Below are 14,047 nucleotides of genomic sequence, written 5' to 3'. Positions count from 1 at the left end.
CAGCGGCAAAGATAAAAGAACTTTTAACGTTAATACGGTAAAGATGTATTTAAAATTTTTCCAATAGTTTTTCGCATAATATTTACATTTTTTTCACATTTCACGCTTCGATACAAGCTCTCACTTCGCAGCAGTTCTTTTTTCTCGCTCTGTCCATTATTACGTTGTGAATGCACACTTGATGTTTACCGAAGGAAACATCTTTTGTCGGTGACACTTGCCGACGACACTGAAAAAATATCGGTTAAAGGTAGAAAACAGAAACACAACGATTCACTCGAGTTTTGAGAAAAACAGGACAAGTAAACTTATGAATCATCATGTAAAAGATTTATCGAACAAAGTCATTGGTTGAGAGAGAAAAAGAAAGCGTGACACCCACACTTTTGTTATAACGGAAAAAAGTTAAGTAGCCCGATATGTATGCAAAGATTGCTCGAGGCGCTTGTGCAAAGTTTTCTTCGATGGCATTACCGTTGAAACATTCATCAAACTTTTTGTTGCCGCAGGAATAACGAGTTTGATGAAGACAAACTCAAGTTTTGCCAAGTATGCTTTTTTTCCTTTCATTTGTAAGGTCGTTTAAGAAACTTCAGTGAGAAATCTTTCTCACGTATTAAGCATTGCAATCACGACTGGTGGTAATAATAATAAACAGCACTGTAATATCAAGCCCGCAATCAGTTTGGCAGTTGAACGTCGGAGCATAATTACCGCCATAGATGCGATGATACCGGATAGCTCGTTGTAGGATTACGATTAGCGTACTACAGTAAATCTGATATTTTGCTGCCTCGATAGTGTGTATAATGTTTGATGAATGCACTTTTAATTGAAAACCACACACACGCACGCCCATGCGAGGACGCGTCGTACATAACGTGGCTTTTGTGCGCGACCGAGTAGTGAGTAGTCGATGAGAACTTAATGAAATTCATACTTTCGTGCTGGATTTCGTAAGATAGCGCGTGCTCAAAATTCAAAATTCCAAGGCTCAAAGCTCTTTGTCACACTATACGAGCTTCATTTGCGAGCGATACGAACTGGTTGTGCAATCGTGCTGACACTCCGATTATATCCTGGCTCGTTCACTTTTCGGAGCTGAGCGCTCTTACTCTACTCCTGTTCTACTTGATGGATTTACTGCTCAGTGAATTGGCTGATTGTTTGCTCGCTTGATGCCGTAGCTATATGATCTCTCCTATTCTAGATTAAACGTCAATTTTCGAGGCTAGATTGCAATTTGCAATAACTAAAAAAATTGATTGTAGCCCCCACTTCTCTAACTTCACTAAAAACAGGAGCATTTTGTGTCACGCAAACAGTTTTTCTCTATGATTAACGAAAACAATAACTCACCAGTATAAACGTTGATATCGTAGCTGGTACCAATCGGAGCTCCATTGTATTCTTTTGCCGGTACTAGTTGAACAGACGGCGTTGCCATAGGTGCTACTGGCATTGTGAAAGGATATGCGTGTGGATGAAACTTTTTCATCAGGACGTCCTGTAATAAAAAAACAAAGACATTGAATACGCTGATGTAATTTCGACCAAAGTTTCCATTTCTGAAAATCCAGATGATTATAATAATGAGAAACACACGATATTCCACGTTACAACGAAAATATTTTGGATGAAGATATATAGAGGCTGTCAGTTAAGAAGTTACGTGAGAAGCTTACAAGATAGTCAACTTAATAAAAAGAAGAAACTAAAATAACGATGAAGAGGTAAAACAAGATAGCAGATTGTTAAGGTTAATAATTAAAAAAACTTGGAGATAACGAAAGCATTTTAGAAGTAACAACGTCTAAAAAGTAGAGTTAAAGAAAAAAAACGACAAGATATAATTAATTATCTCAATATAATTAAGAAAATTAAGTTTATCTTGAATAATTGACAATAAATATTTGTGAAAGTTTACAATTATAGTAGATGCCTTCATACAATGATAAAAGTAAAATTAGAGATAATTAAAGGTAAGGAAAATGAAATAACATCTTAACGTGTAAACAGCAAGTAAAGAAAATTAAGTAATAAAATATTTTCAATATCAAACGACGAATGCAAAATAATTAAATATTTTTTTCAATATTGAAATTTGAAATAATTCAGAATATCAAGATTTTAATTAGAATCGGAAATAAATGGATTCTTTCGACAATATATTCATTTCAAAGGTTCCTCGTTTTTAGCTCAATAATTTATCAAAAGCATAACTCGCGAGTAGCAAGTTCAACGCAAGCTTCATACATATATCGCGAGAACTTAAATAACGACTGGAATGGCGTGACACGTATTTCATAGAAAACCAGAGCATAATGAGCACTACATACGTATACGAAAAAAAGAAATAAGGGAAACATAAAACGATATGAACTTTTTTCGTCTTGATTTATCTTAAGTATCCTCTTTTAAGTCCAGTGTGCGCGGTAAAATTTATATATATTTTTTTCGAAGAATAGAAAAGAATCTCAGAAATAATGTGAGAGAAAATGACAGAAGACGTAAAAACGGTGCGCTATTACGAGCAAGGAAAAAAAACACGGAAAGATTAGAATCTTAATATTCAGGGATGCGTGTAATCTACTTTGTGCGATGTTCGTATTGTGTTGCCTTATATGCGTTACTGCGCTATATACCAACGTTTGCTATCGATCCTGTAACTGACATCCCGTTTACATATGTTCAAAGGCAGACAGATTTCAAAGACATTCTTGTATCTTTATCTGCATTTGCCATCTCTCTGCCATCGTGTCCTTTGACTCCTACCTGATTATATGCTATTTTAGCTTAACAGATTTGTTCACTGAGTGTCCTGTGCAGAGGATGAACCCACACGTATACCAGTTGATATATGTGCATGTGTGTGCAAAATATTTGTTTAGAACCGTTTTACAAACATACAAGAATAAAATTTAACATATTGTGTAGTCACTTTTTCGATAAAAAGCATTTTATTCAAAATTTTATAGATCGATTTAAAAAGAGCGTAATTTTCTTAACAGGATCCGTTTTTCATTACTTTCTTTATCGAAAGCTTCCGTTTTCGGCTTTCATTTGATAACTCTATTGAAACTTGCTATTGCTTATATTACAAGCTTTTGTCATTACAAGCCTTACATATTTTGTCACGTTCGATGAAAATAGCTTGTAGCTATGAAAATACTGGGCTGTAGGGTGACTGAACGTGGCTTCTTATATATCTTTACGCGCGAGATTTCCTAAAATTACAGGTAAATCGATGACCCAAGATGTGATACTCTCCTAGTAAGTGTGAAGTATAGTTAAGATGCAGAAATAACTTGCAGTCGCAAATCACGAAGTAGTAATTTGAAAGGTAGACTCGGAGCGAGACGGCCACAGTGAAATGTTTCGCATCGATATTTTGCGTCTAAATATTACGACGCACGTGTATAGGGGAACGTCTCTCGACCAACACAACACGTCTTGTGTGGGCTAATAAGCACGAGTTGGCCGTTTGCCAGTTAGTTTCTTATGTGACACGTTGGTGGCTACAGGAACTACGACCATGCGCGAGCGCGTGTGGCTTAATTTTTCATCTAGCGCTTGGCATTTTTCTCTCGTGGGACAATAACAACTCGGAGAAGTGCAAGGAAAGTTACGTTTATTAGATGAAAAAAGTTTTTCTCGGTTGTTAGCGTCTTCTGTTTTTACGACTACATCCATTACAGTTAGCACGGACATTGATTTTTATGAGCGTTGTCGACGCGATTGACGATTATACTCTCGAAGTCGTATTTGTGTCATATACATGCAAAACAATTTCAACAACAAAATCAGTGTAGGTGGGAGTGATTAATAGTTACTTATAGCGTCTAATCTCACTTTTTGGTTAATTAAACTGTGAACTTTGTGATGAAGTTAACTTAGCTATATAAGTAACAAAGTTTATATTATACATAGAAGTCATGCACTCGGTCATAATGGCAAGTTCACTTGCTGCGATAATTTCGGAGTATTCAGGGATCTCATCAAAGAAGCGTCGCTACGCACCGATTCCAATATGGAACGTTATGCAAATTATTGTGCATTGGAAAGAGAATGTTAGTCACGTATTCGGGTTCTGTTAAAGATGCACGATAGTCTGCTTCATTGTCTGGCAGATTCCTAACTTGTGAAACTTGATTTTTCCACTTGTAATTTAGTTTTAGTGATTTATGCGTAATGCGTAATCCAAGGCAAATGATTTTCCAAATAACTGCGAATTTCGGCCAAGAGCGAAATGCATAGTATTTTTATTTACAATATTCAAAAATTATATATAGATTTAAAAAATTTCTTTGAGATAATTCTATCTATAATAATTAGCTGTTTTTAACTGGTTTTACATTTTATAATTTTACACCCCATGAAATATAAAAGGATTATACGTACATAGACTTTACGAATAAATGCACAATGCAAACCATGGGAATGGCCATCGCGAGTAATCGGGTTTGAACGTCAAACACATGTCAGGTCGTTTTTGACATTCAGAAAAAGCGCTCGTTAACCTTTAATTATACTAACCTTTCATAATTTTTTTAAAACCGGTTTTTTTTGTGCGTGTCTGGGCTATTTCCTTCATAAAAACGCTTATCTTTATGTTCGACTTGATTTTTTCATAGCAAACAGGATTTAAAGAATGCTCGAACCTTTTCCCCTATATTTTTTTAGTTTATTCGTAGATCATTTATACAATAGACGATTCTTTTATAAAAACGGAATAAATGATAAAATAAAAATTATATGCTCGTTTACATTATTCTATCATAACATAATGATTGAAATCTATTGACAAACAATGTGTCCAATGAATATTAACGATTATTCAAGTTATTTCATTTGCGTATGCGTCGCGATTTTACCGAAAGCTTAATTAATCTATGCGCACTCTGCAATTAAATCGTATAATTAAACGTAAATGTGAAATTCCCTCTGTGTGTCCATCGTAAACTTTCATTAGCACACCTATATACACATGGTTATATATGCTCTGCGTAATTTTACGCGGTCACGGCTTTGATGGGGAACTATACGCGCTACGCGCAACAGTCTAATTCTAATTCCACAGATATATATGAGTTAATCACATTATCGACCATAGCGAATTTACTCTAAAATCTGACTTTATGTGTCGTTTCATGTTTCATACCGCGAACCCGTTGACTTCAGTTCATTATTGGCGATCGTTGATGGAGCATCACACGTTATTTGATAATAGTGCTATTGCTTAATGGATGCTTGATTTAATTACGGATCATTATGTTAAGCAAAAAAGGACGTTATTTATTATGTGATTATTTACAGGAATGATATTATAACTATAAATTCAGCTATTTATATTTTGATTGATTGTAACGCGGCAAATACGTCGACTGCATTCATGAAAATTTGTACGAAATGGTGATAGGCGATCTTATTACAACAAGTTTTTCTATCGAATACGTAAAACTTATAGTAGCATTTCACTACGTTAGAAAATTGAAATGTTGCTTACCCCAACATTCAGTCTCATGCCTTCGGATATCTGTAAAAATTCTTAAAGAAAATAAACGAAGACGGGTGTAAGTTATAGTTTATGTTCTGGACGATGAACAAAAAGAATTCGTTCCATTAGCTGAGTTGCTCTCGTGCACCTGGTCACCGCTGGTTATGCTCCGGATAATCTGTATATTTTTATTTTCCATGAGTCTAGCACTTTTCGAAGGTCAAGCCTTATCTTTCTTGGTTGTGTGCTCTTTATAGATTTTATTTCATCTTTTGAAATTTTTTAATGACATCTATTTACTTCTTTTACTTTTCAATTATTTTCTTCTCGATAATAGGCTCTGTTATTTTTTGCAGTTGATATAGAACAAAGGTTCTTAATTTCTTCAATTTCTCTCGAAAATGAGGCCTCGATTGAATGTGCTTCTAAATGTCATCGTAGCATTGACAATAACAGATTTTCTTTCGCAGCTCTTAAGTCTCCTAATTATCTTTTTTTACGTAATAGAATGAAGTTTAATTCACTAGAGAATGTCTTTAAATAGATGTTTCGAGCATGACTTGTACTTTTTATTTTAGCTAGCTCATACAGATGCAACTTTTTCATCAATATTCAGAACCCTACTTTAAAAACTATTTACGATAAAATATAATAATAATAATAGTAATAAATGTTACAAACGTTGATTATATTTAAGTGACCTTAGTGCATGAACATACACATATGATTCGTACTGTAAAAGTTTATTGCACAAAAAGTAAAGTTCTCTTTTAGAATGATTCAGAAAAGTCAATCTAATCAGAAAATCCATCAACGCGTTAATACGAATGAAACAGACAAAGGATTCTCTGCAACGTTAATATCTTTCTAACTTTCTAAAAAAGGTAGCGAAAAAAACTGGAAACACTGGATAGATAGAGCAGGAGAGAGCGAGCAAACAGTAACATCATGACGCCTAAGGATATACGCTGACGGCATTAAAAGTTCACAATAGGAACTCTCGGGGTCTCTTGGAACTAGGGATAAAAGACTAAAAGCATCTGTCACTACTGCTGGATTACACGTATATACTTTGACGACAGTGCATCCACCTTTCAAAAAGCAGGATAGATGCCTAGCTCTACAAGTGTGCAGTGTTGCACACGGACACTGTAAGAAGAGTTGCCGTTGCTGTTGTCGTACTGTTTTTTTCCTATTTGCTCTGGAAAACTTTCCCGAGCTTCTTTTTCTGCGCGCATTATGCCATGTCTGGATGAAGTAGAACTTTTCTTCTCTCTTCGTCCCTTAAATAAACTTTTTTATTAATCTTTTCCGCCGTGCCAAAGCTGAATTCCAATGAGACTTCTTTTAAATAACGGCACAAATCAGTGACGGAAAGATGATCTCGACTCGATCGAGTTTTGATCCTTTTCTGAAACAATTTCAGTGATAGACTCGATTAAAGGATTTGCGATAGACAAGCGTAAAAAATACACCCCCTACCTCATAAATCATCGACGAAAAAAAAATATTGAAAGGAAAAATATAACCGGCGCACGGCTTTACGTCCATGAACTGATCCATTCACCTTGGCAAGGAGAGCGAGCGGCAGCTCCGGGTAATTCTTATCGATCGTCACTGCCGCCGAATCTTCGTCCTACAGTCTCTCTCTTTCCATGAATAATCAAGTTGCCGATGTATGCCGCTCTTGACACACATATAGGCCTTTTGCTAAATAAATGCGCGCTGGACCGATAACTCGCCGTACTATTGGAGTCGCAGCGATGTGGTGGTGAGGTCAGGGTCGAGGTCACGCAAATTTGCTCTCTCCCTCTCTTTCTCTCTCTCTCTCTTTCACACACACACACACACTCTTTCTCTCTACATGACGTCAACAGATGAAGCCGTTATTGTAAACAAAAATGCATGATAACTTTCTCCATGGAGATTTTTCTTTAACTCTGCTGTCATCATTCCTAGAATTTTTTACGCACTTGACATTTTAGCACAGATACAACTGATGGAAATACCGTTGCTGAATAAAGTTGAAATTACGCTGGACTGGCGCTGATTGATGGCCATAGATATAAGCATCGGAGGCTTTAGCTTCTATAACTTCCAAGCTGCATTTTTCTTCCGGTTTATCTGGCAGTCAAGTTGATGGGATCTTATCTGGCGCACGCGCTTCCGTAAGACGTTCGCGGGTGGAGTGAGAGCGAGACAGCGGAATTTCAACAATGAAGTGGTGGTGACGTTCGAATGAGAAGACGCAAAGCTGAATGAAAAGTGGGGTAAACATTTTTTCCATAACCTAGGAATGATGTCAATGACATTGTTATTTATTGTAGATATTCATAGATAGCAATGATAAAACTTGAGTTACAGATATAAATGCAACGATCTTCTAGTCCAAAAAATTTTAATAGTTCATTCGTTGCAAGTGAGAAGTTACCAGGATCCATTAATTGATCACAAAAAGTTTAGCAAAGAAGAAATACTTTCGCTTTTGAAAGTTAACCAAGAGACGGAGCTGTTTATTTTACTCCTTGAATATACACCAAATGTTGAAAATATGTAATAAACATTGTTGCCCCATGGCATCAGCAACATCCACACGCAGCAGCGTTTCGTTTACGAAGTTAAAGGACGCGCACTTGTGATAACAGGGATTAACGTATTGATATTTTACTCGAAGCTTTACTAAGCGCTGTTTAGCCAATAAACTGTCACAAGCGAACAAAGCTTACCAATAATCTTTTATTGTTAATGCGAATCGAGCGAGTGACCTCGGCTGTGGATTTAAGGTTCTTATACGGTGGCTTCTAGAAGTAGTACTTCAGAAAGGATTCTTTGTACTCAGGTTATTTATATGTCCGATGACAGTAGGCTATCTTCGTTTTTCAATGTGTGAGGAAACATCATACTGATAGATGTCATGAAAGAAAATTTATACGATCCGAGTGTTATACGAATAAGACACTTGAGTTTTCTTTTCATTTGCATGAAAAATATGAAAGATTCTTGGTATTTACATCATTATTATGCAAATAATGCAGTAAAATGATATCATATTAGATCATACCAATAAATAAAAGAAAGCATCTTACTTTGGATTTTTCTGTCGACAAAAAAGAAGAAAATAACATCGTCTTTTTTTATTGTTAAGCGCAGTAACTATTTTTTAGGGGCTGAGCAAGGACATACAATGTCAAATGACATTTTTCATACGCGTGGGTTTCAATAAGTCAGGATAACAAATAGTATCGCGAACCTGAAGTCTTTTCTAAAACCCGTCTGATCGGATATACTCTTTTACTACTGCACGTGGGCTCTGACCGAACGGTAGCGCTGGGAATTTTTCGTGAATGGCTAAGCACTACGTGCTATATTTCTCTCTCTCTCTCTCTCTCTCTCTCTCTCTCTCTCTCTCTCTCTCTCTCTCTCTCTCTCATCAGCACGAGAGAAGTAAAAAAGCATGTCAATGCAAATGCGGATCACGTTCTATCTCGTATTTGTAGAATTATTTTATACGCGCGAAAAATCGCTTTAGAAAAAAAGAAAAACAAAAAGGAAATATGCGATCGACAGTCATGAATAATAGCATTGAGAATCGCGTTACATATCTTTCGACAGATGAATTTCAGATTTTAGTGACACCCCTGAGAGATTAGTTTTTCCGTATTGAGAGAGAGAGAGAGAGAGAGAGAGAGAGAGAGAGAGTGAGTGAGAGTGAGGGGGATTCGTCGGCTCAATCGAAAGTTGCTTTTTTCCTAGTCCTGAAGGTCGCATTCAAAAACTGATGTTGGATTTTTTGTAGCGTAAAATTAAAACTGTCAACTTTTAGAAGATTACTTTACTTCGGATGACGGAGTTTTCCCTTTTCTTTTAATCTGAAAACTTTGACGTACACACATACACATACACACACGCATCACACACGTGTCGGTATATAATTAAAAGGTCGGAGTTACAAAAAGCTTGTGCTTGATTTTTATAAAGCACGCGTGCATAAAAAAGATTGTTTCACTTTCTAGCGAAAAGTATGTCAATTAAACATGTTTGCATATACGCATGGGCAAAGGGCAAAGTGCGAATTAAAGGTTTGTTTGTTCAAATAAACCGCGAAAAATTTGAAAAGATTTATTAGCCAATGTGAAATTGGGCAAACTCCCCGCGAATGCTTCGTCAGATGCAATAGCACGTGCGCGTATCTGCGTATTTAATGTAGTCACATACTACGTAGTTTCGATAGTCACGCGTTCGTATTCCTGGCTGTCTCTCTTTCACGAAAAGACTAATGAATAGTGAGTTAAATTAACAAAATGAAAGCTCGGTAATTAGTACAATACAGTCATTGTGCGTTCTAGTTTTCTAGAATATTCTACTTTTTTCAGTGCGCAAAGTGACAATGACGAATGACGTGTTGAATCGATTGCCGTGTTCAAAGGCTCTTTTATGCATACGAAAGCTCGAGGCTGTACTGCGGCTGTTAAAAGAATTAACGACCGATCGGCTTAGGAACGATGAGCCATTGAATGCGTAAATCTATTGACGACGATCAAATGCAATACAAACCTGAAAGTGCGTAACTGGCTCTTGGCGATCTGGATGATACGGCGGATAAAGTTGAGTAAGAGCCATTGTAGCCTCGTTGAAAAATTTCAATCCCATTACTTCTTCGTCCTCGCGGCCGTAGCGAAAAGTCAGCGTCACTCTGCCGAAAACCTTCGAGCGAAGTGAAGTGAGAAAAAAAAACACGGATCAGTATCTGCGGTTTTAAAAAGAAAAACAACTGGGAGAGGGGGGGGGGGGGGGGGAGAAAAGAAACGAGGCGAATATCTACCTTCTGCTTTTCTTGAAGGAAGTCGGGTTCGATCAGTAACACGCCACGCAAGTTGTCGATTTTTCCACCACTGGCGACGAGGGTCGCGGCTTGCCAGGTACAATGTTAGTTTTTTATTTTCCGATGTTTTCTTGAATATCCTGACAGACATACAAACATCATACAAGAATGATTTATATGACTTGATTCAAAAATGTGTTGGAATATTTTATATAATCTAATAATAGAAGTTCAATTTCTAAATTGTCGTTTTGTCCATTATACATGATACAAAAAAAATGTATTTATCGTTATACGATTTATGGCATGAGTTTGCAGCGTGATTTAATTAATATAATCTATAAAAGCGAATTGAGTTTCATGAAAAATGAAACAAGTTACAATGCTTTCAAAAGTATATTAATAATTTTGCAAGTAGTATTAACGGTAAAGCGTAAAGATTCGTTTCAATGAAAATTTCATGTCGCACTTAACGCTTCACTGCAAATCAAATTATACCGCGGCCACTAGTTGAATTTAAGTCATTAAATTCTTCAACGCGAGAACGATGAAAGTAATTAAGCCGAGTCTCGCACGACGAGATCGACACGTACTATTGTAGTAATATAACGTTGGCATAACAGCGACCCCGGAATACTAAATTTAATCAACTCCCTAATGCACTTCCGCTCGATAAGCTATTAATAAACTAAATCCATTCGATTTATTCAGTTAGGAAAAAAATAGTCGGATAATTTGCTTTCATTTTCTATTTATTTTCCGCTGAAAATAACAATGCGCGAAAAGTGCTGTGGCATTGCTTAGCCTGAGGAAGAGCCTTTGTTCCAGATACTTTCAGAGCCGTAGAGAAATAATGGTTGTAGATTATTTGAGAGCTTATGCTTTGAGGTGGCTAATCGAGTACGAAGTGTCGCCGTGCAAAGTTACGAGCGCAGTAAAAAAAAGAAAGCTTTTTCCCTATCTTTTTGTTGGATTCTTTCGCCGACAGCAGACTACCGAGTTTTCTTTAATTTATCTCGCTTGAATATAAAAATTGAATATAATTGTAGCAAATAGCTCAAGATATACCTTTGAGTGTAGATGAAACCCGTCTCTGGCTCGCTCGGTCTATTCCTTCCAAATCTCCTGTAACAAAAATTCATGATATTTGATTGCAATGCAACGTGTATACAAACACAACATTTTCTTTCAAACCACACGAGAAATACAACTGTACGCATTTTTTATTTAATCATGGAATACACAAAGACGGTTATTTCACAATAAAAAGTTCTTTTCAAGGCATCTTTTTTATTCTGGACTACTTAAATTGGACATAACTTTTTACTACGTATTCTTTCGCTTCTCGGCACTCAGATAAATAAAAGTTTTTAAGTCAGAACTAAAAGTTTTACCGAAATTTTAGCCAAAATATTTCCTACGAAGAAATCATTGTTGAGAGCATCGAATCATTCTCCTTTAGCAACGAAGTCGGCAAAATTTAATATCTAAAATATCGAGCATACGCATAGAGCGATCGGCGACGCCGGTGGTCCTACATCATTGTTATATTTCGCTCTGACCGAGCTACGGGCCATTTGACGTGTTTTATATCAATCCACTACATTCAACTTGATCAGCTTCTTTCCTACGTTCTGTAAAATGCACGTTCGGTTCGCTGTTCGTCTGACCAATGGGTATTCTCGTTGCAATCTCATCTCGCGCTCTTTCGCGCGTGAAATTAACGAAGATTGTTTTTTGTCTGGATATATTTATTTGCTCGTTGAGTCCCACGTCATCAAGCTGCGATACAATTTATCAATCGCTAGACTGAGTGCGCAGCTCACGAGCGGAACAAGCAAACGCAGCTGGATTTGATTTCGGCATACGTACGCAGACCTTATAGCAACAGCAGCAGGGGGCCAAGGCTCGTCCGTTTGTTCGTTCGTTCGTTCTCCTTCGCACCGAGCGAGGTCAATACTACGGCGGTGGGCGGGTTGGCCTGGAAATCGAATACGTATTCCCATAAGACTTAGCCTACTCCTCGGGACGCAACCTTCAGTTAAACGCGTTTGTCGGCGCTGCCGTTCTTTTAAGTGCTGGTTCTATGGGAGCCGCGCGCTCTCGTTGTGCTCTACAATGCGATCGCGTCGACCATGCGACGGTTGTTATCATGCTGTTCGCTGGCATTTTCAGCAACAGCTATTAAAACGCCGGGACGAAGTTTCGATTTGAGCACTGCGCAACGAAAATTTTGATTTCGTTTCACCGGCGAGCGTGTCGGCATCTGCTGCTTCGGCTTCCAATTTTCATTCCTCTCTCACTTCGTTCGTTAACGATTGCTACCGTTTGCGCGTGTTACTATCGAAACCATTTACGAATTTCAGTAACGCGAACAAATTTTAAATTCATATTATTATACTTGGAGCACGTGCGTGCATTTATAATACGAACTTAATCAAAGTAAAGTCACCGATTGTGTGTTCTATCCTTAGTAGCAGCAATTTCGTCGAATCGATATGAATATTCGTTTGTTCAAGCTTAGCCACTATCAAATCGAAATATTCTCGTATAGCAAAGCACCGCACATACTCGCGTGTCGCTTTAATTAAATTTTCATCCCAGTGCCGATATACACGCTTCAATAATTGGATCTGACTCGAAAAGAAAAAAATGTTTCAAATGAAAATAATGCGTCGAACAAAATCTTTCTCTTGTATATTTGTCACGCTCGTATATTGTCTCGGTCGCCACTGTTCCAATTTGAAAAGGATGTCGACAGTTGGCGCTAGGATTTCGCGTCTTAGCAAAATAAAAGTTATGGCTGTACGTGACTGTGTCTTACCGTACTCGGTTTATTCTACTTAACCAGCTTCAAACTTGCACGGGCGTTGTGCCTTTTTCTCCGTTTTCACGAACACGATAAGCCAATCGCAACGCGATTGAATTGTTACCCAAACAAAGTTTTTTTACGAGATTTATCACGCAGTTGTGTTGTGGGAATCTCTTTAAAATATAAAGCAGTTCATTTACAAAATCTCTCGGTACCTTAATAGAGTAATCAATTTTCAACTGCAGAGGTTACGAACCGAGTGGAATCAATTCTAGCCGCAAAACAAGGTAGCAATATAAGCGAGCTTTTAAAATTTTTTCGTAACGTAAGAAAACTATAATATATTTCATGAATTTTCGGTCCGTAGGCAATTAAGGCAAACGTAATTTGCCAAGCACGCTCTAATTTCTCGCGAGCACAGCACTTGGTTTTCAAAGTATTTATATTCTGGCCGATCATAATTCACAAGTATAATAGCGTCTTTATCTCTTGAATAATATCGTGGTGCTTTCTCTCTCTCTCTCTCTCTCTCTCTCTCTCTCTCTCTCTCTCTCTCTCTCTCTCTCTCTCTCTCTCTCTCTCTCTCTCTCTCTCTCTCTTTATTTCTCCCTAATAAGCTTCCGCACGCATACATCGCATGGCAATGTGTATAGGCGTTCAGATATGGCGTCGTTTGCAAGCCGTTATTGTGGACTATGCGAATATTGACGTTGATGGGGCGTGTGCATCACGTAACTTTATGAAAAATGAGTGATGACTAGGCTGCTGCAGATGGAGCTATTAACGACTTGGATATACTATAAATATCCGGTGGGAAAGAGGCCTTGAAAGAGTTTCGGAATTGGCCGACGTCAGATGTGTGCTGGACTGTATTAAAGTGTATATATGCGATAAGCCACCACTGTATAGCACTTGG

At 37.4% G+C, this 14,047-nt stretch overlaps 2 protein-coding genes across 2 annotated transcripts in view; one reads left to right on the top strand and one right to left on the bottom strand.

Annotated features, from left to right (window-relative positions):
• LOC131669270 (14 kDa phosphohistidine phosphatase-like) overlaps nucleotides 1-14,047 on the top strand; it is a 69,211-nt gene that overhangs the window by 13,466 nt on the left and 41,698 nt on the right. The gene's annotated exons all lie outside the window — the stretch shown is intronic.
• The window catches only part of LOC131669267 (phosrestin-2-like), a 47,309-nt gene that overhangs the window by 11,968 nt on the left and 21,294 nt on the right, over nucleotides 1-14,047 (bottom strand). Inside the window, 5 exon segments of the mRNA XM_058944025.1 lie at nucleotides 1,360-1,507; nucleotides 10,052-10,201; nucleotides 10,320-10,400; nucleotides 10,402-10,459; nucleotides 11,388-11,444. Coding sequence (XP_058800008.1) covers nucleotides 1,360-1,507; nucleotides 10,052-10,201; nucleotides 10,320-10,400; nucleotides 10,402-10,459; nucleotides 11,388-11,444 — 494 coding nt within the window.

The sequence above is a fragment of the Phymastichus coffea genome, unplaced genomic scaffold (assembly GCF_024137745.1).
Source record: "Phymastichus coffea isolate CEN01 unplaced genomic scaffold, Cenicafe_Pcof_1.1 PCOF00091, whole genome shotgun sequence".
Lineage (NCBI taxonomy): Eukaryota > Metazoa > Arthropoda > Insecta > Hymenoptera > Eulophidae > Phymastichus > Phymastichus coffea.
This window is presented reverse-complemented; position numbering and strand designations above follow the sequence as displayed.